Genomic DNA, 20,250 nt, shown 5'->3' with positions numbered 1-20,250 from the left:
CAAAAGAGATTTTGTCCTCAATAGGAAAGAGAGGTGCGAAATCTCACATATTTCTCAGTCAAGCCAAAACCATGCATGGTTGGGTTCGTGTGAGGTTGGACTCTCCTTTGGGAGCTCATTTATATCACTGCACCACACCTTTATATGCCACTTCCACTAACAACGGACAATCCGGTTCAAGTTTGATGGTTAACTGGTTCATTGTTTTTACACTTAATACCTGGTTACTGGCAACTGAAGTGTACTTTCCTACCTCTGGATTTTTTCGCTGAATGTCCATGTATACAGGCCAGAGACATACACACATCTTTTTCTTACTGACATTCTCAATTTCTCCTATAATTAGGACTTAAATCTCATTCACATCACTTTCTTTTCTCTTCATTAGGTTAATTATGAAGCCAGCTATTAGAGGATCACCTATTCCATCTGTAGTTACCAGTTTTTGATGGAAGTGTTCATACTGTGCTGACAAAGACGATGAATGGTTCATCAGCTGATATTTCCTCCTTGTGATGGTAATCACATTAATGGTAAGTGTAGAACAGTAATGATAATGTTTCAAATATGTGAGGTAGACTTTTTGAATAGCCTCGCAGATCAAGGAATACTCTTTAATCTCCATTCACTCTCACTAAAAGAATTTTATATAAAGTTTTAACTCATCCACTCAAAATACAACTGACAGAATTAATCCCTAGTAAGGACAATAACATGATTGGATTCTTGCTGGATTAATCCAGTACTTGGTATGGTTGTAATGAGCTTGCCATTACACAATTAACTGCCTAAACACCCTCTGGTACATTTTACCATATGTCAAACTGAAATAAAATTGCCTCCCAGACTCAAATGAATAAAGGCCTCTAGAACTCCTGACAATCCCAGAGTGGTAAGACTGGAAGACAACTTGTTGGTTTGTATGAAAGTACAGTAGTTTGGGTTACCCACAAATAAGTCTTCTGTTTAGATATTTATTTTCTTCAGATTAAAACCAAAAACTTGAAATACCATTTTAGATATTTCATAATGCTGTAGAAACATTAAAGAAGTCAACTCAGTCTGTATCGCTGAGCTTTGAGTTAGAGGTATTTGTAATGAACACTCCATCAAACAAAAACAAGAAACCTTGATTAATTTAGGTAGGTCACACAAAGGTCACACAACTATGGATATAATCTTGAACTTTAATGTACTTTGTTTGTTATGATGTTTATTTACTGTAGTACAGTAGAGATGACTGTTTTAAGCATTTGCTTACATATATATTGGAAATATGATTTGAAATGTAATTGGACAGTAAAATGCAAATCACCTCCACCTTTGGTATTCATCTCAAAGGTGTCTTTCATATCAGCTAAAGATTATGGTTGGGTTTGTATCTAATTTACTTCTTTGATATTTTTCTCCAAACTCCTGATAAACTGTCACACACCAGTTCTTAGATTCACAATCACATCTTGTAAGGCTAAAGAAGCATTATTCAAGTAAGGTGTACACAAAACCAGTGACATTGAGAGCCAGGCACAGTTAAATGCACAGTTGTGTCACCAGATCCACTTTTTTAAGTCTTTGTTTATCCAAAGTTTAAAGTATATCAATCTTTATCACATATTTCACTGGGCACTTAGCTGACGTACAACTGTAGCCTCCACCCAACCCTCACCCTCTCACAACAGGACTGCACCGAACAACATGTTATGAAATAACAGTATATGTCAAAGTCTGCAGATAGAAAAATATGTACTTTAACTCAATCAATTAGAGTACAATGTCATCATTTCAGAAATCCTACAAATTCATCAACCTACTGTATAGACAGTCCAGTGTTATTGCCTAAAGTTTGTATTGAAGATTCCATGCTTGTCTCAATTTTAAGTTAATGTTTCTTTATATTTCAATTAGCTTGGTATTACTGTAGGTGAGCTGTATACACACTTTGGGAAGCATTATGAGACCTTGAACTCATCTTGTACAGTCTACAGTATATATTTGTATTCTGGTTGCATTAGTTTCTTTACATTGTTATTATAATTATAACTGAGTGATTTATTTTGAAACTGCAGTAGCATTTTGCTGCATACCATATGTTTATATCAGCTGTGTTCTGTGTTTGACAATGCTACATGGTAGAATGCTGCTACTTGCAGACCCGATGATGAAAATTTACCTGAATAATAACATTATAATTGATCACCAAATGCAGTTTTTTTTTCTCATCATCAGGTAAACTGGAATTATTCAGTCCTGAGACCAGCCTTTTTAGGGCTTTACCATATCCGGATTACAGCTCTTGGAAGAAATGTGTACAGTTAACATGAGCAGGGTAATGATTGTATGGTCCACCAACTGATTCTTACCCACCCACCCCTGCCCCCTCCTCCCCTCCTCCATGAAAATGAAAGTGGTATTTTAATATTTTTACTCCATGACGTATCAGATGATCCCTCAAGGGAAATTTCCCCACCGGAAAGTCTATCATCCAGCACCCCCCCCCCAACTCCCTTCAATTCAAATCACTGTTAAAACAAGACATATAAACAATCTAGTTAGAATACTGCTAAAGTTTGTGTCTTAGACTCAGGGATTCTGTGAGACCTCTTTTGTTCAGTATTTCTCTAATTGTAGCATCATCTCTACAAATTGTATCATAATTGTAGGTTTCAAGAGGATGAAATTCTGATGCCAAGTACATCTCTAATCTCTCAAATCTGACCAATTTTTAATGGTCATTAGCATCCATTTTTTCATGATGCAGCACTTTCATTCCTGTCACTGTGTGAGCATATAATGCTAATGAAGGCTTTCAATTATCACAGCCTCCAGGTTGAGTGGATATTATGTAATTTATGACAAGTTCCACCTATCCCATCATATTAAATATGCCATGAATAATGCTAGGTATTGACTATTGCACTATGACAAGCAACAGTTTATGATTCTATCACAGAAGATCATACAACACAATATGACAATCACTTAGCATGTTATGTCATCTGTAATCTTTAATGCATTTGTATGATTTTTCTGTTCTTAAAGTTATTGTGTAATTCAGTAATTCTGTTATAACAGTGTGTTTGGGTAGGGAGGGGGAGGGGTGCATCATGTTGCTGTATATTGGCAAAATTGGAAATGAAGTTACTGGGAAAGTTGTGAAAGCAAAAACACTAACATTTATGTAATAGAGCAGCCTCTGCTTCACACTGGTATACAGATAGTTTGAAAAAAGCAATCTAGACCAGTAATTAGGCCTAACTTTGCTTGACTTCAAAGTAATAGAATTAGAAATTTGGTGTTCATACAAAGATGAACAACTTCATTGGCCTGCTGCACCAAAAAACGTTAAAAGTATCTAATTAGAAAGTGTGCTGACCAATTAATAGTCTTATCCATAGGATTGCAAACATGTTACCAAATTTTGCCTTTTGTTTTCTTTATGGATAAATTTCCAAAAATTATTCAACTTTAAAATAAAAGCGCCTTGCAATAAAATGAATGAACCTGCAATTATTGAGTCATTTTAGCATAAGCTTGTGTATCTGTGAGCAATGGAATAACTGTTGAGTAAATATTAAAAAGGCAAACTCAGAAACAAGGGATTTTATCGTTTGCATTAAACATCTAGTTCTGATATGTTTCTTATTGTCTTTGTCTATATCTCCTGATTAGGTAAATGTGGATTAATCTTTCTTGAGACAATCTTTGGGGGTCACATGATGTGGATCTTGCACAGAATGGTTTACAATATGCTGATGGTAATGATTAGTGTATACTTAGAGTATAGCAGGACTGGTAAGCTGGGTTGTAGTTATAATTAGATTTGATTCTGAAGTAGGAAGTGACTTTGTTACTGCCTAATCCTGTTGGAACAGTAAATGTTTTGAATCTTGCTTGATCAACAAACTCCCTAAGGGCCTAGGGAAGAAAATAATGGCTTCAGTCTAACATACATACACCATATATTAGGCAATACATGTCATACATTGTATTGCTTACCATTGTGTAAAAGTACACAAAGAGGTGTATGTGTTTAGTATACTGGGTCCATTTCTTTGTTTTGTGTAGCCATCATAAATGAAGGAACAAAATATTCAGATGACTTGATCCCTTCTAATTTATCAGTGTGTCATAGTGTTGTGTGGCAGGTAAGGGTAGTAATCAGTCTTAACAGCGCAGCCAGACTCCTCTGTATCGTCAGCCTACTGTAATTTCCGCAAATAATAGGCAGTAAAATGTATGGCAGGCTCATAAACAATCAATTTAATTCATAAGTGCATGTGCCCTAACAATTAAATAGAGTCACTGCACACAAAGTGAGACCCATACACACACTAAGTTAGAACCATACCCACACTAAGTTAGAACCATGTAGATTGACTAACAGGAACCATAAAAATCTCTGTTTCCATCCTAACCTTTCCTACCCTTCCCCCTCTCTGTAGATCTAAAACCCAATAAAATTGGTGTGAAATTTAAATCTGAAGATAATTTAGGTTTTATGTCATTTGTCCAAGAGCTATATACTAAGGGATTACAAATGGAAGTCTTTAGTGGGTTTACTGTAATGTGTGGATATGTTGTTGTCAGTCAGTAATACAAAACATGCATGAACCTTCTGGATCCTATGCATGTCCTCAGAGTAAAAACCAAAGTAATTCAGAATTCAATTCTTAGCCATTGGTCAACAGTGTTGAAGGATTCTCTTAATGTGTTCTGTTTAAGATGTACATTATTTGCACTTTAGTTATAATACTGGCCATTTAAGAGATAATTCCAGCAAACTCCAGCAGATGTGTTTTCTACATTTATTTTCTGTTGCAATACTATAAAAGATAGCTCACAAAGCTGGTAGAAAATTTCCAGCAATTGTCAAAAGATGTTATTTATCGGGGCGGGGGGGGGGGGTTGGCTACACAATTCTTGGGAGGTAACATGGAGTTGATCAGTCACCACTACAAGTGTTGTAATTGCTTACATCAGATGTAAACATATTCCTAAAAACAATATATTTGTTGCCCTGAGGTTACAGCTCTATAAGACACAAGGGAAGATGTTGATGTATGTTACAAAAATTATCACAGACCTTGAATTTTCTCCTTGATAAATCTAGTGAATGGAAAGTTGAATTATTGTGTATTTTCTCTTTAACTTCCAGGTGATACAGTTTCTTCTGTACATTTCCTCCAAGAAAGTGAAAGAAAAAGTCAAGCTGGGACACATCACTGATGACATAACTTCCTTTGTGGCTGTGAGTCTGGTGAGACTTTACATAATAATTTCTTAACAGTCAGTTTGTGAAATGGTAATGGGCTGTGTTGGATACCATTGATCAAATCTACAGGACATAGATGAAGACAGATTGCCTAATTAGCTCTATAAATAACATCAAATGACATTTTTAAGATTCCACTTGTTTAATTGTGTAGAGCTAACAAACTTGACTAAACACAACTACTATTGTGTAGTATGCAGTGGTGCATGGAAGATTTCTGTAAAGTGGAGACAGCTACTGATAGATACCTAAATTAACAGTTCATCAGAAAACTCCAACTTCTGTAGAAAATAAAGATTGCCCAAATGCCAGGCAAGGTAAGTTTTTTTGTAGTATGTATCTTGGTCTGATTATGATTATTATTAGTTTTACAGTCTTGTACAGGGCCGAGGCCCTTTCAAACGACTTTTACAACTTGACCCTGGTCATTGGTAAGTTGTCACACCTACACACCAAAGTGTGGACAATTCAATCAATCTCTCCTTAGGCACCACAATCTCATGTCCTCGGGGGGACTTCCCATAGGGTGCAGCCACAAACTGGCGCACACAACTATATTTACAAGTCCCCATTTATACACCCGGGTGAAGAGAGGCAATGGAGATAAAGCACCTTGCCCAAGGACACAACGCAATGATCTGGCCAGGGCTCGAACCTGTAATCCTTAGATCAATCCACTGCCTTAACCACTTGACCACAACGCCCTCCCAGGGATGTGTTTGAAATTAAGAAACTATAAAGTCGTTGAATTTATATGTGCATTGTCACCTGTGGGATACTCCCAAGATTATCTGGCATGCTGTAGCATATCAACCCGAACTTATTATCAGCATGTTGAGTTACCATGCAGGTACATAGACAGTCACAGTTTGTTGGGTACTGAGGACTAAACTGATGAATGCTGAATTCCATATTTCTAAAATGAAATACTCTTGTTGAAATCAATCAGTTACACAGAACTGTGTTATACATATAGTGAGTTCATATGTGAGAAACATTGTGTAGTGTAGCCAGCAATTTGACAGTCATCGGATACCAATGGCTTTAAATTTGCTACCATTTCTAATAAATAAATATATGTTGCCATATGTCTATCTAAGGATTCTAATTGCTGTCCACAACTTAAAGTAAGCTGTGGTCAGTCAACAATATTGTTTTGCCATGTTTTAACATTAATTTATGTTATGTTTTCAGTGTCGAGAGAGAGAGGAGTAGCAGAACCTGTTCAGTTGCTGTCCAATCCACAATATTACTCTTGTGAAACATTCCTTAAATATTATTGTAACTGAAGCTCTCTGATGCTTGCCATACACCAGACCGGCATCACTTTACAAACTTAAGAGAATTCTTATGCATTGAATCTTAGCCATTTATTTCTGTTAACCCTACATATATTATTATATATTCTATGTATCTGTCTATTCTGTTCTATGTTCTTTTCTGGTCACATTCCACCCTCATGTTTCTTGGTTTACTATATATGGTTATATTTATTATTCTGTCAATACTGCTGTTATACAATGTTGGTCGTCGTAATAAATAGAAAGAATGGCGGTTGTGTTATAAACAATACTTCCTCAAGCTGCTGAGTGATAAATATATTAAGATACTTTTATATGGTATATAAGGCCAGAGACTGTATACTTCGCTTCTGTCCATGATGTAGGCCCAACCATTCATAATTCATGTTCGCCTCTATGTGGACCGAACATTAGCTTGAAAGGTAATGTTACACCTAATTAATAAGAATGTAATGAATTCCAATGATGGTTAGTTAAGGCTAATGATGTAATAAAACCCTCTCATGTTTATGTATATGGTTGATGATTATTCATGAGATGCTGATTATTGTGTTTACTGTTGAACTTTAATTCCTCTTTTCTTGTTTATTATTCCCAGAAAGTTTTCCGTTGTTCATTTATACTTGTACAGTATAATTATACTTTATGTATAATATTATAAATTGTTAGAGGAGTGGAGAAAGAGAGGGGAGATGGAGAGGGTGGGGATGGAGGGGTTTCAGGGAGATGGAGAGGTTTGATGGAGATGTAGGGGTTTGATGGAGATGGAGGGGTTGGGGAGTTGGAGAGGGTGGGGAATGGAGGGGTGTGAGGGAGATGGAGCGGGTTGGGGAGTTGGAGAGGGTGGGGATGGAGGGAGATGGAGGGGTTTGAGGGAGGGGTTGGGAAGTTGGAGAGGTTGGGGGATGGAGGGGTGTGAGGGAGATGGAGCGGGTTGGGGAGTTGGAGAAGGTGGGATGGAGGGGTGTGAGGGAGATGGAGCGGGTTGGAGATGGTGGGGATGGAGGGAGATGGAGGGGTTTGAGGGAGGGGTTGGGGAGTTGGAGAGGGTGGGGGATGGAGTGGTGTGAGGGAGATGGAGTGGGTTGGGGAGTTGGAGAGGGTGGGGATGGAGGGAGATGGAGGGGTTTGAGGGAGGGGTTGGGAAGTTGGAGAGGTTGGGGGATGGAGGGGTGTGAGGGAGATGGAGCGGGTTGGGGAGTTGGAGAAGGTGGGATGGAGGGGTGTGAGGGAGATGGAGCGGGTTGGAGATGGTGGGGATGGAGGGAGATGGAGGGGTTTGAGGGAGGGGTTGGGGAGTTGGAGAGGGTGGGGGATGGAGTGGTGTGAGGGAGATGGAGCGGGTTGGGGAGTTGGAGAGGGTGGGGAATGGCGGGGTGTGAGGGAGAATGGAGCGGGTTGGGGAGTTGGAGAGGGTGGGGATGGAGGGAGATGGAGGGGTTTGAGGGAGGGGTTGGGAAGTTGGAGAGGTTGGGGGATGGAGGGGTGTGAGGGAGATGGAGCGGGTTGGGGAGTTGGAGAGGGTGGGGAATGGAGGGGTGTGAGGGAGATGGAGCGGGTTGGAGATGGTGGAGATGGAGGGGTTTGAGGGAGGGGTTGGGGAGTTGGAGAGGGTGGGGGATGGAGTGGTGTGAGGGAGATGGAGCGGGTTGGGGAGTTGGAGAGGGTGGGGATGGAGGGGTTTGAGGGAGATGGAGGGGTTTGATGGAGATGGAGGGGTTTGATGGAGGGGGTTGGGGAGTTGGAGAGGGTGGGGAATGGAGGGGTGTGAGGGAGATGGAGCGGGTTGGGGAGTTGGAGAGGGTGGGGATGGAGGGGTTGGGGAGTTGGAGAGGGTGGGGGATGGAGGGGTTGGGGAGTTGGAGAGGGTGGGGGATGGAGGGGTGTGAGGGGGATGGAGCGGGTTGGGGAGTTGGAGAGGGTGGGGATGGAGGGAGATGGAGGGGTTTGAGGGAGGGGTTGGGGAGTTGGAGAGGGTGGGGGATGGAGTGGTGTGAGGGACATGGAGCGGGTTGGGGAGTTGGAGAGGGTGGGGATGGAGGGGTTTGAGGGAGATGGAGGGGTTTGATGGAGATGTAGGGGTTTGATGGAGGGAGTTGGAGAGGGTGGGGAATGGAGGGGTGTGAGGGAGATGGAGCGGGTTGGGAAGTTGGAGAGGGTGGGGATGGAGGGGAGATGAATGGGTTTGATGGAGATGGAGCGGGTTAGGGCGTTGGAGAGGGTGGGGGATGGAGGGGTGTGAGGGAGATTGAGAGGGTTGGAGAGGGTTGGGGATGGAGGGGTGTGACGGAGATGGAGCGGGTTGGGGATTTGGAGAAGGTGGGGGATGGAGGGGTTTGAGGGAGGGGTTGGGGAGTTTGAGAGGGTGGGGGATGGAGGGGTGTGAGGGAGATGGAGCGGGTTGGGGAGTTGGAGAGGGTGGGGATGGAGGGGTTTGAGGGAGGGGTTGGGGAGTTTGAGAGGGTGGGGGATGGAGGGGTGTGAGGGAGATGGAGCGGGTTGGGGAGTTGGAGAGGGTGGGGATGGAGGGAGATGGAGGGGTTTGAGGGAGGGGTTTGAGAGGGTGGGGATGTAGGGAGATGGAGGGGTTTGAGGGAGGGGTTGGGGAGAGGGTGGGGGATGGAGGGGTGTGAGGGAGATGTAGCGGGTTGGGGAGTTGGAGAGGGTGGGGATGGAGAGAGATGGAGGGGTTTGAGGGAGATGTTGGGGAGTTGGAGAGGGTGGGGGATGGAGGGGAGATGAAGGGGTTTGATGGAGATGGAGCGGGTTAGGGCGTTGGAGAGGGTGGGGGATGGAGGGGTGTTAGGGAGATTGAGAGGGTTGGGGAGTTGGAGAAGGTGGTGAATGGAGGGGTGTAAGGGAGATGGAGCGGGTTGGGGAGTTGGAGAGGGTTGGGATGGAGGGGTTTGAGGGAGGGGTTGGGGAGTTGGAGAGGGTGGGGGTGGAGGGGTGTGAGGGAGATGGAGCGGGTTGGGGAGTTGGAGAGGGTGGGGGATGGAGGGGTGTGAGGGAGATGGAGGGGTTTGATGGAGCGGGTTAGGGAGTTGGAGAGGGTGGGGGATGGAGGGGTGTGAGGGAGATGGAGCGGGTTGGAGAGGGCGGGGATGGAGGGGTTGGGGAGTTGGAGAGGGTGGGGGATGGAGGGGTGTGAGGGAGATGGAAGGGGTTGGGGAGATGAATGAGGTGGGGATGGAGGGGTCTTGTGGGGTAGGAGGGGTTTGAGGGAGATGGAGGGGTTGAGGAGATGGAGGGGGTTGGGGAGATGGAGGGGTTTGAGAGATATGGTGGGGTTGGGGAGATAGAGGGGGTTGAGGAGATGGAAGGGGTTTGGGGGATGGAGGGGACGATGGTTATAAACGGTATTTTTTTTATCTTTCCTAACAGGGTCAGTGCATTGATCTTTACACGCAGTAGTTTAGTATTCAGGGCCGTAGCCTGCGCATGGGTAGCTGCCCTTTGAGATTTACACTTTCTAAATGAAAGTAGGCCTACGATAAATGTTCATATCATTTCTTCTGATTTAATTAGTCTGTAGTGTGCAAACTCTGAGATTCTAGGCACGTAGTGTAGGAATGGCGGTCAAGTAACATAAGGTTTACTTTAACTGCTCATCACGTATATGCACGATCTCTGATGCGACTACTGTTTCTGGTGGTTTTTCAGAGGGAGGGGGGGGGGCTGGCTGGGGCAGAGTGGGATTATAATAAAAATAAAGGTAGAGAGCTCCAAAGATTTAACCTGCATGAACAGTGTAGCAGTCTTACGTGAAACTACGGTTCATAAATATACTTATTACGTATGTTTCACTGTTATCCCCTATATTAGTGCCACAATGTTTTACTAAGAATACACGGTCCACTCACTCAGCTCATTCCCCCTCCCCTACCCACACTAGGTCCTTAGATAGTGTCATGACGGTCCCTTTTTGGAAATGACCAACCCACTCAAATTTCTTGAGAAAGCGCCTGGTACCGTATATCCGCACATCAAAGCATCGCTATGTTACATTTGGACGATATTGTTTCTCGATGTTCCTTAACTGCTGCTAGGAATTCTACCCAGGCTACGGCCCTGATGTTTATCTTTATTTTTATGATTTGTTGTTTCCGATGAAGTGAATGTGCCTAAATACCAAATAGTGCTTTTCAAATGCATTTATAATACTATATGTGTGCATGTTGTATATGTCTGGATAACTAGATAACCTTGTGTTCAAAGTTTAGATGTTTCCTTTTGGGTTTAAGTTTCAATCTGAATAATCATGATTAATGCCTTACGTTATATCAGGAGGTGAAATAGATAAGTCTTTTTAATTCAAAGCTAATCTTGTCAAATGTGACTTTTATTAAATATATTTATGAATGACACATCAATTCAGGCACCAAACAGAAGTAAACCTGGAGATTTGTAGAGTCCGACTCGTGGACCACTGGCGGGGATTCGCCCCTGAACCCCACCCAAAAAGGCTTTGCGCTAAGTCGACTCCTTCGGTTTATTCATGTTTCCTATTTATGCCCCCCCCCCACCCAACTCTCAATTCGGATTGATGCTCCTGATCAGAGCATTTTCTATTTTAGCTTAAAGCAGCTGGTTGTGTGTGTAGCTTTATCTCCTATGCCTATATACTGGTGAACTAATCTCTGTCTACTGATAATTTGTAGAAATAACTGATTAGTGAAACAATATGTTCACAAACTCGAGTCTGTCACATCTCAAAACAAAGGAAGAAACTTTAAGCAGTATTATCCTAACCAGGGGCGTATCCAGGATTTTCTAACCCGGGGGGCGCGAATTACTAAGCGGAGCGCCACCATCGGTTGGCGCGCAGCGTACAAGAAATTCCTGGTTTTGATACCCCCTAGATCACCGGAAATGGCACCTCTCGGGCTTGAAAATGACCAACCAGATGTACACTTTTTGCCTGAGAACCTTGCAAGTATTTCCCGATAGTGTTTTTTCCATCCATAACCTTTTTGAAGATTGTCACCAGTCACAAATCATGTTCGACCTCATCGCATGTCCTGTGGATCATTGCTTTTTATAGGTGATTGTACGTCGCGGCCCACAATATCCGTCAGGCCCACTTTTCAAGGTTCCAAGCCCATTATTTGTTCAGAATTTGAAAATTCACATTTCTCGTGAATAAACTCACTTCAAAACATACCCATAATGTTGCACAAAATTTCATCTATGGACAACCAATATAGAAAAACCTCCTTCAACCCCTAACAGACCGGTCAAAAATGCACGAGTAGAGGGAAGTGTGATAAAGAATGTTGGTCAGAAATTTTCGAAAATTCAGACACAGTTAATTTATTGGTGTACAAATATTAAAACCCATGGGCGGCGATCCTGGGGGGAAGGGGGGATATATCCCCCCATGAAAATGGGTGGAGGGGATGTAATACACCATATTCCCCCACCAAATGCCAGGGATAAGAATATTTTCATGCCTACATTTATGCATCATCGTTATTGTACGGCTCTTTTTTAGCTTCATTTCTCGCCTACCATAAACGCAGTGCGATCTTTTCAAATAAAGCGTCTTTATAAAGCAAGAATAGTTGACTGTAGGCTTCATTGGCCCTATAACAACAAAATGTATTATTGCGCCCACGGTATTGATATAGTGCATATATGTACCCTCATAGTATTCATATCCATCGAGGTAAATGAATCTGGAGGATTCATGTTAATTGGGCGCGCGCGTACCATTCATGGAGGGTCATGTGATGTGTTCCAGGGTAGTACCAAACTGATATTTCTCTGTAGCAGTTCGAGAATAGTGTTAGTTACTTCGTGAAAGATTTGTCGGTTCGGACATGTGAACTAACGGCCAAAGCAGGTACTGGTACTTCAGGCCTACGAAATAGTGCTAATAATGCTAACGTTAGACATGCTGGCACAGAACAAGTATAGATACATTGGGCTTGCAGCGGAAATGTCGATGTCGATGTCTGAATTGTATTTCAAGAACGATTTTTTGTCGAAAAGGATTGTTGAACTGGACGTGTTGCTGTGGGGAAATGTTTAGTTCAGTGCAACCCACGGAATTCTCCATGGAACAGAGCCTAATGCTGCTCGACGGGAATATAGCTATCACGTCAGGCTACAGGCAAGGTTATTGCTAGGTAACGGGTGCACGTCGTCTGCTGCTCTAAGCACGCATACACATTTACGTACTAGTTGGGTGAAATCATCATGCGTAATGGGGAGAGTAATATATTAGTACCACCCTGGAACACATCACATGACCCTCCATGCATGGTACGCGCGCGCCCAATTGACATGAATCCTCCAGATTCATTTACCTCCATGATTCATATAGGCCCTATAGTAGGCCTACACACGTACATGTTCCCTCGAACAGCTGAGAATCTCATGTTACCACGGTAATGCTAAATACACATTTCACCTGGATGCCCTAGCAATCGGTACCTAAGAATGTAACTATGTGTAATTGTGTATTGCATGTGTATAGGCCTATAATAGCCTGCATGAGGCCATTTTCTTCATCGAATAATATCAAAGAGTTCTCGAACATTCTAACGTAGCGCCTGAAACAAGATTGACAGGGGCAATTTTCCCAAAAGAACACCCGAAATTTAAAAAAAAAAGTATTTTGGATCCTGATTATGAGATATTTCGGACATGATATCCCTATTTTAAAGTTGGGTATATGCCGCTTGGAAACCTCGCGGGAAGTGCCGTTTCCAGCCATCTAGAGGGTTTGTTAATCCCAAAATTTTCTTGTACGCTTCGCGCCATTTGGTGGCGCTACGCTTAGATAGTCAACAAGGTCAATCCCCCGCCCCCCCCCCCCACTCGGAAGTACGGATCGCCGCCCACGTTAAAAACTCTTATAACGGCTATTATAAAACTTGGTTGAAGGAAATGAAAAAAGCAGATATTTCCGAAACCGAACACTACACACATAGGTGTAGGAGGCGCGGGGGGGGGGGGGGGGGCTGCAGCCCCTAATTCGCCATTTCTAATGTAAAAGAGAGTTTTGACATAATTGGACCTCCATGCCTTTTTCTCCATCTACATAAGACATTTCGTTGTTTACATTAGCATCCCGCGGTACACTGTGCAACTTTCACGGACCGTACGGTACACGATGGTATGCGATGTAGGGTAAATAACCGATGCTTGTTTATGTGATATTGACCATAACATGTTGAACGCGCGCAGAGCGCGCAAAAAATTTTGGTTATTTTTTCGGGCAAGTCGGACAGTTTTGAGGCTGTTCATCCTGGAACGCCATTTTCATGCTCACTGATATGATGTGATATCTGCTGCGGTTGCTTTACAAATTCGAACAGGCGCGTAGCGAGGAATTTGCCAAGGGAGGGGCGAAGCCTGTAGGCAAATTATCTAAGCGTAGCGCCACCATAAGTTTGGCGCGAAGCGTTCAAGTCAATTTTGGCCGAAAATGCCTCCCAGATCGCTGGAAACGACACTTCCCAGGCCTTGTAAGTTGCATCTAAGCACTTTCTATTTTAAAATTACTGGCGATATCATAAAAAAAATATGCTGAAGGGGGGGGGCGGTCGCCCCCTTCCCGAAATGCGTCATGTTCCCCGACGACACGGTCGAGTTCGAGACCAGCCACAGTTGGTTTCATAGCACAATTCTACAATTGTTTAAGGCGTATATACACACACACGCCTTATGATAGACCATATATAGCATATAGATCATGAGTGAGAGAGGAAAAATGGAAACGTCAAAAATGGAGTTGTCGGTGTAAGGGGTAGGGTGAGGCAAACGCCCCTTCCGAAATCCTTGATCCGTCACTGGCTACCCTGTGTATATAATAGGGACCAGCGCTGTAATGATGTCACTGTTCCTCTTTCTCTTCCCGGTGTCTTGGCGTTTTTCTTCTACTCCCTCGTTTTCTCCTTTTCTCTCGTTCTTCTTTTTCTTTTCCCTTCCTTCCTCTTCTCCTCCTCTTTTTTCCCCTCTTTTTTCCTTTTTCTTCTCCTCTTTTCTCTCCTCCTTTTCTTATCCGGGGGGCACGCGCCCCCAACGCCCCCTCCCTGGATACGCGCCTGCTAACAATCCGGTGTTACCACCCGCCACTATATCGGTTAGTAGCGTTCGGGGGTGGGAGTGGGGATTTAAATGCATTTGTCTATGGAACGCGAAAAGGGCAAACTTATTTCGTTGCTAAGTTTAAGAAAGACTCACGTATTTTCCGGACGTGACAGAGAATACCCAGTCCTGGACACTGATTGGTCAACTTGAACAACATGTTAACGTCATAGAAATTGAACAAGGAAGAAAGCTGACACAGTTTATCGCCGTTTGTTTAAGCAGTATAGCCTTGAAAAAATAGAGGGCGCTTTGTAGTGCACGGCAAAGGCCAGATCATTTGTTAGTCTCTACATATACATATTGTGCATTCGACTTTGAAACTGAATTTGATTTTACCCGCTTTTTCTGAAAGAGAAGGCGTACTTTGCGCAACAGAGACATGTTATGGTGACCATAGTGGTAAGTACTATACTCCTGGCTTTTTCTCGCATCTATAATGACTCGAGTAAGTGGAGTGTTTGTGCAACTTTTAATGTCCGGAAAGTGTCATTTCTGGTATCTGTGAGGCATATGGCAAACATCTGTCTTGTTTTTATTATTTTAGTGCTCCACTCAAATAGTGACATAGCCTAGTTGTCCCTAAAAAAATGCCGTGTAAAGGCAACCCTCCACCCCTCTTCCCCTTCCCACACACCTTGTTTTGTGTAATATTTCCATATTAGTCTGTGCATGCAGTTATTAGTTTAATGTTAACGTTGCAAAGTCGGTAGTAGCCTAGTTTTCTATTATTGAATTGTTAGTGGTAAGCCCACGACATCATAACCATCATCCCATGTTATTCTGGCATGTGGATCTGTCATTAGGGATACAGTTTTAAGTAAAATGAGGTGTTAACATTTTTAAAATTAGGCTTTAGTTATATCGCATCCGAAAGCCGCCGTGGCCGGTCTAGGGCTTAGGCTAACTATATCCAGGGTCCAGTGAATAACAACATCAGCTGAGCAGACGACACTAGTAAAGAAATTAGATTCCTATGTAATTGCTTCTATTATCGATACCTAAGAATAACTTGTAAAACTTACAGTCCACTGCCACATGTTTGGCACCCAAATGCGGCACACGATATCACCATTTCGAGTGATTTGTGTCAACTTTATCACTTCAGTTATGTCAAAGACGTAGTGCTTGTATTACGCGCCAATACTTTCTTGTCGTATAAGCAAAGCGCCACCAGTTGGATGGGTGGCTTCATTATATGTCGCATGACGCCATTCCCTTACTTCAATTTCTATGATCCTCGCCTAGTTAGCGAAAGTTTACGAACATACGGTGATTTACACCGAAGGCCTAATGCACAATTACTCTAACGAATACAATGTAGGTCCAGTCTCTCATTGCACTATTACAAACTCCGGGCGATTAAAAACTGCTTGTTCGGTTTCCTGGCCGCGTAATTTTTTTTCCTAGGAGGGTTAAGGGTAATTATCATATATAGGCGTATCCAAACCCTCGCGCTTGCGTGTTACTCGTATAAAGTTTATAGCTAGTAGTAGTAGTCGAACATACAGTGTGTGCGACGCGATTCACGTTTTGCACACATGTATACGTATATGCGTTCGTGCAACAATGGAGACCTGTTCGACTGACAATCCTTGCGCCAATCTTCAGCTGGAATCTCGCCCTAGATGTAAAGTTACTCGATACAATTGCATTTACTAAAGTAATTCTCTCAACCAGATTTTAGACACAATGTACGGATTTCATCTGTCGTCATCATTGTGCGAGACTGACATTAATTTAATGATTTGGTTAATGTTAATCTGCTAGCCTACATTACATGTATTTCTAGCTTCACGGTAAACTGTAATGTTACGGTAAAGTGTAACATGTACATGGTACTAATATAGTAGGCCTACATACAAACTTAAGCCTGCTTTTATGAACTATCAGTCATTCGGTACTTTATCTGCTTTGCATCATTGTTTAATTGTACAAATGAAAAATAATTATGTGATGATATTGAGGGTGACGATTTGATCGCGCTTTAATTTGTATTTCTTTCACTTACTTTCTTCAATTTTCACTTGGTAATCCTTGGCCAAAAAGGCAAACTGCATTGTAAAACTGTACAGCGGAGATCTATTGCATTGTACAACGTACATACTGCCCACGTACACCGGCCCACACATGTGTATTACAGCGAGCATTGAGTAACGCGTGTCTATGAGTAACACGCATGCGCGAGGGTTTGGATACGCCTATATATATGATAATTACCCCTAACCCTCCTAGGAAAAAAAATTACGCTTCCTGGCCCTGGTTCATGATCCAAAACACGTAATATACGTACAGAGCAGCTAGCTCTGGCAACTAACTTTGACTGTGTAGTATATAATGCCATACCATTACGGGCTAGCTGTTCGTACCCGAGATCACCAAATAACACCGAGTTGTTATGCATAATACGATTAACATTTGTTGCGTGCAATTTTTTTTTTGATTAACTCAAATGCGTTTAAATGTTACCTGTCTTGTTCAATTCGAGAAAAACGAACCAAAGTAGAGAAGTTTACGTATTGTTTTGAAGAAGTATTCTACTCAATGGGATCATTTTTGTTTACGTGTGCCAGTGCAGAATTAACTGTTTGCCGAAACAATTCTTTGCAAATCTGGGTCTGGATTTTTTCCTGCGTAGCCAAGATGTGAATTTGAGATTGCTATGAAGAGTGTATGTTCAGCTGGCATTCACCAGCCAGACATGCGGATGGTGGAGCGGGCTTGTATTCCCAATATTGTAGCGCGCGTGCGCACTACAATAGCTAGAACGGTTGTAAATTCTGAATGAAATATCACCTTCTCCTCCCCTGTCTGGTAAAGATTTGTAGGGTGTAATGGCCCTTCTTTCAAAAGCCATCATTCGATTTCTAAAGGGAATTTATTGTTTTGTTGGTCTTCTACATATCTGGTACTGTCATGGTTGAATCTTAATTTGTTCATTGTTAATAACAACGTTTACATGACTCTGTAGATCAAGGTATTGAAGTTTCCTTTTTGGTTTAAATGCTTCGTCTTAAACTTAATATAAAAGATCGAGTATATTTTCATAACTTATTTATAATTCATATTTATAATAATACTAATAAAGTATAGTCTGTTTGTTATTGTATGCATTTAATCCCATGTGTTAGGACGTACATTCACATTGTATCTTAGAAAGCATGGTAATGTTAAGTCTCATTCTTTATACATTTCATATTGCATTTATCTTATTAAAGGAGTTTTTTAACCAGGGGTCTTTCGGCAAACCCACCTAACCTTCAATACCACTCTGCCGATATATAGATAATACCTCTGTAGTGATTACAATGGTATAGTGGTATAATTCAGCTATTTCTAACAATCCGTTGTTACATCTTTCACCATCCTCCACCTTTACAGGAAAAAATCAATTTAACCTAATATGTCCCAATTAACCACAACAATTACACCAATAATGTTGAAACCAGACAAGCACTTTGAGGATCTGCAATAAAACATTATATAATTATATAATTAAGAGCTGATAAACGATTGAGGAATATGCACAAATGAGTGATATTCCAAGATTTGGTCTCTGCAATGCAACCTGTATGTGTAATATATGCATTTCTTTTTGTGTACCTGCAGTGGTGAAGAGCATTTGAGTCAATACAAAGCTATATGTTATGTTCGTGGGAGAGGGGAATGGGTAAACTTATTTTCATATTTCCCTTGTAACGCCGATACAAATGAGAATATTCAATTTGATTAAATACTCAAACATCACATCCAATCATCGCGCACTAAAAGTCATTTATCGTTACACAATTCATAGTATTTATTTAGCCTTCCAGAAACCATCACTCGATATTTACATAACAAACAAACAGTTTACAATACAGCTGATCAGCTGATATTATTATCTATTGATACTTTGATCCAGTACAATGCTATATTCGCGTCATCTATACTTCTACGCAACAAATACGGACGGGGGGCTTTGTGTAACACCAAGGACCTCTCTTCGTGGCAGCTCCCTAATTATACCAGGGTGCACCCTTTGTGACAGCTCCCTAATTATACAGGGGAATCCCTTTTTTTGTGACAGCTAATATTAATATCATGGAGCTCTGTTTGTGACAGCTCCCTGATAATACCAGGGAGTTATCTCTGTAACAGCTCCTTTATTATACCATGGAGCACACTTTTAGACAGCTCATATTAATTCTAGGGAGCTTTATGTTACAGCTCCCTACCAGAGATTACTCTCTGCACCAGCCGCCTAATTATACCCTGGACCTCTTTGTGACAGCTTCCTAATTATACCAGGGAACCGTCTTTTTGACAGCTCATATTAATTCTAGGGAGCTCTGTTTGTGACAGCTCTCAAATAATACCAGGGAACTCTTTCTGTAACAGCTGCCTAACAACTCCAGGGAGCTCTCTCTCTCTCTCTGTCTCTCTGTAAAGGTGCCTAATTATAGCAGGGAGCTCTCTCGAAGACAAAACAGACCCTGTAAATTAATAGTGACATTTTGAAAAAAAAAGACAATATGGACATACAACAGTGCCTTTATATTGTTAATTAACATTCACCATTGGTTGTATCTAATAACGGTTGAATGCGTTATAAACTGCATGACGCCAATAATAATTTGTCTTTAATAGTGGGTATTATAACACCTTTGCATCAATGCACAATTACAAGTTATCACCGTTCTGTATCAACAACAAACATCGGACACTGTTAAATTTGCATATTAATAAAATGGTGCTACCCAAATTATGCGGGTTATATTCTCGTTTGGTGATTTCTGTGTTGATTTATGCGCATCATGTTTCTAATTAATTTAAAACTTGGTAGAGTTACTTCATTTGATATCAAAGCATGTGTTTACTGGTTAAAAACTGTTGTTGTTTGGGTTAAAATTAACGTCACATTGTTCACTTTTCGTCGGTATATGTAGTTGACTTAGCTCTGAGGCATTTACTAAAACTAAAATTAAACGTACAGTACAGTATAATAATTAGGTGTTCCCTTTCGAGGGGAATGGTGATACACACCCGACGGAGATAGCACAGTCAGTCTCCATGCAAGGTGACTACGGTTGAGAGCGGATCGTTCGGTAGTATGGTTTTCGTACCCAGGTTCTTTACTTGGTGTCTTTTCTTTAAAAAGTACACACACTGAAGCGTGTCGGTTTTAATTTACACTAAACGGGTTGGCCAAATTAATTGCAATAGAAGTAAAAAAAAAAATCGACAAACTTTGATAACAGTAGGAATCGTTAACGGGAGAGAAGTTATTCCTTGACAGAATTAACTCTTACTTTTTGATTCACGGTTCTAATGTATTCGTTTAAATACGGCGCACCGTCTTTCACGAACTTCTCTTAAATTGCGACTTAACGCAGGCGTCCTGGCTGCCGGTATTCTAATGTAAGAATACGTTTTTGTAACAGTGTGTTAATAACATCAACCTCTCGCTGTCAGTGACATCTCCCTGCACTAGGCAACTCTCTCGGTGATAACTCCTTGCATGGCTTGAGGCAACACAGACACTACATTAGTATGGTTCAATGACCATACATTACACTCCTGGTAAGGGTTGTTACTACA

General features: G+C 41.8%; 3 protein-coding genes across 4 annotated transcripts in view; 1 reads left to right on the top strand and 2 right to left on the bottom strand.

Annotated features, from left to right (window-relative positions):
- LOC139970030 (uncharacterized) overlaps window positions 1-20,250 on the bottom strand; it is a 407,172-nt gene that overhangs the window by 38,737 nt on the left and 348,185 nt on the right. The window lies entirely within an intron of this gene.
- The window catches only part of LOC139970086 (uncharacterized), a 343,535-nt gene that overhangs the window by 2,524 nt on the left and 320,761 nt on the right, over window positions 1-20,250 (top strand). Inside the window, exon 3 of one of the 2 annotated variants that reach the window (XM_071975754.1) lies at window positions 389-533. In XM_071975754.1, coding sequence (XP_071831855.1) covers window positions 516-533 — 18 coding nt within the window. In that variant the 5' untranslated portion in view covers window positions 389-515. Of the gene's footprint in view, window positions 1-388; window positions 534-20,250 lie in introns of those variants that run through there. The other variant, XR_011793946.1, reaches the window with a different exon arrangement.
- The window catches only part of LOC139970062 (uncharacterized), a 95,243-nt gene that overhangs the window by 14,181 nt on the left and 60,812 nt on the right, over window positions 1-20,250 (bottom strand). The window lies entirely within an intron of this gene.

The sequence above is a fragment of the Apostichopus japonicus genome, chromosome 7 (genome assembly GCF_037975245.1).
Source record: "Apostichopus japonicus isolate 1M-3 chromosome 7, ASM3797524v1, whole genome shotgun sequence".
Lineage (NCBI taxonomy): Eukaryota > Metazoa > Echinodermata > Holothuroidea > Aspidochirotida > Stichopodidae > Apostichopus > Apostichopus japonicus.
This window is presented reverse-complemented; position numbering and strand designations above follow the sequence as displayed.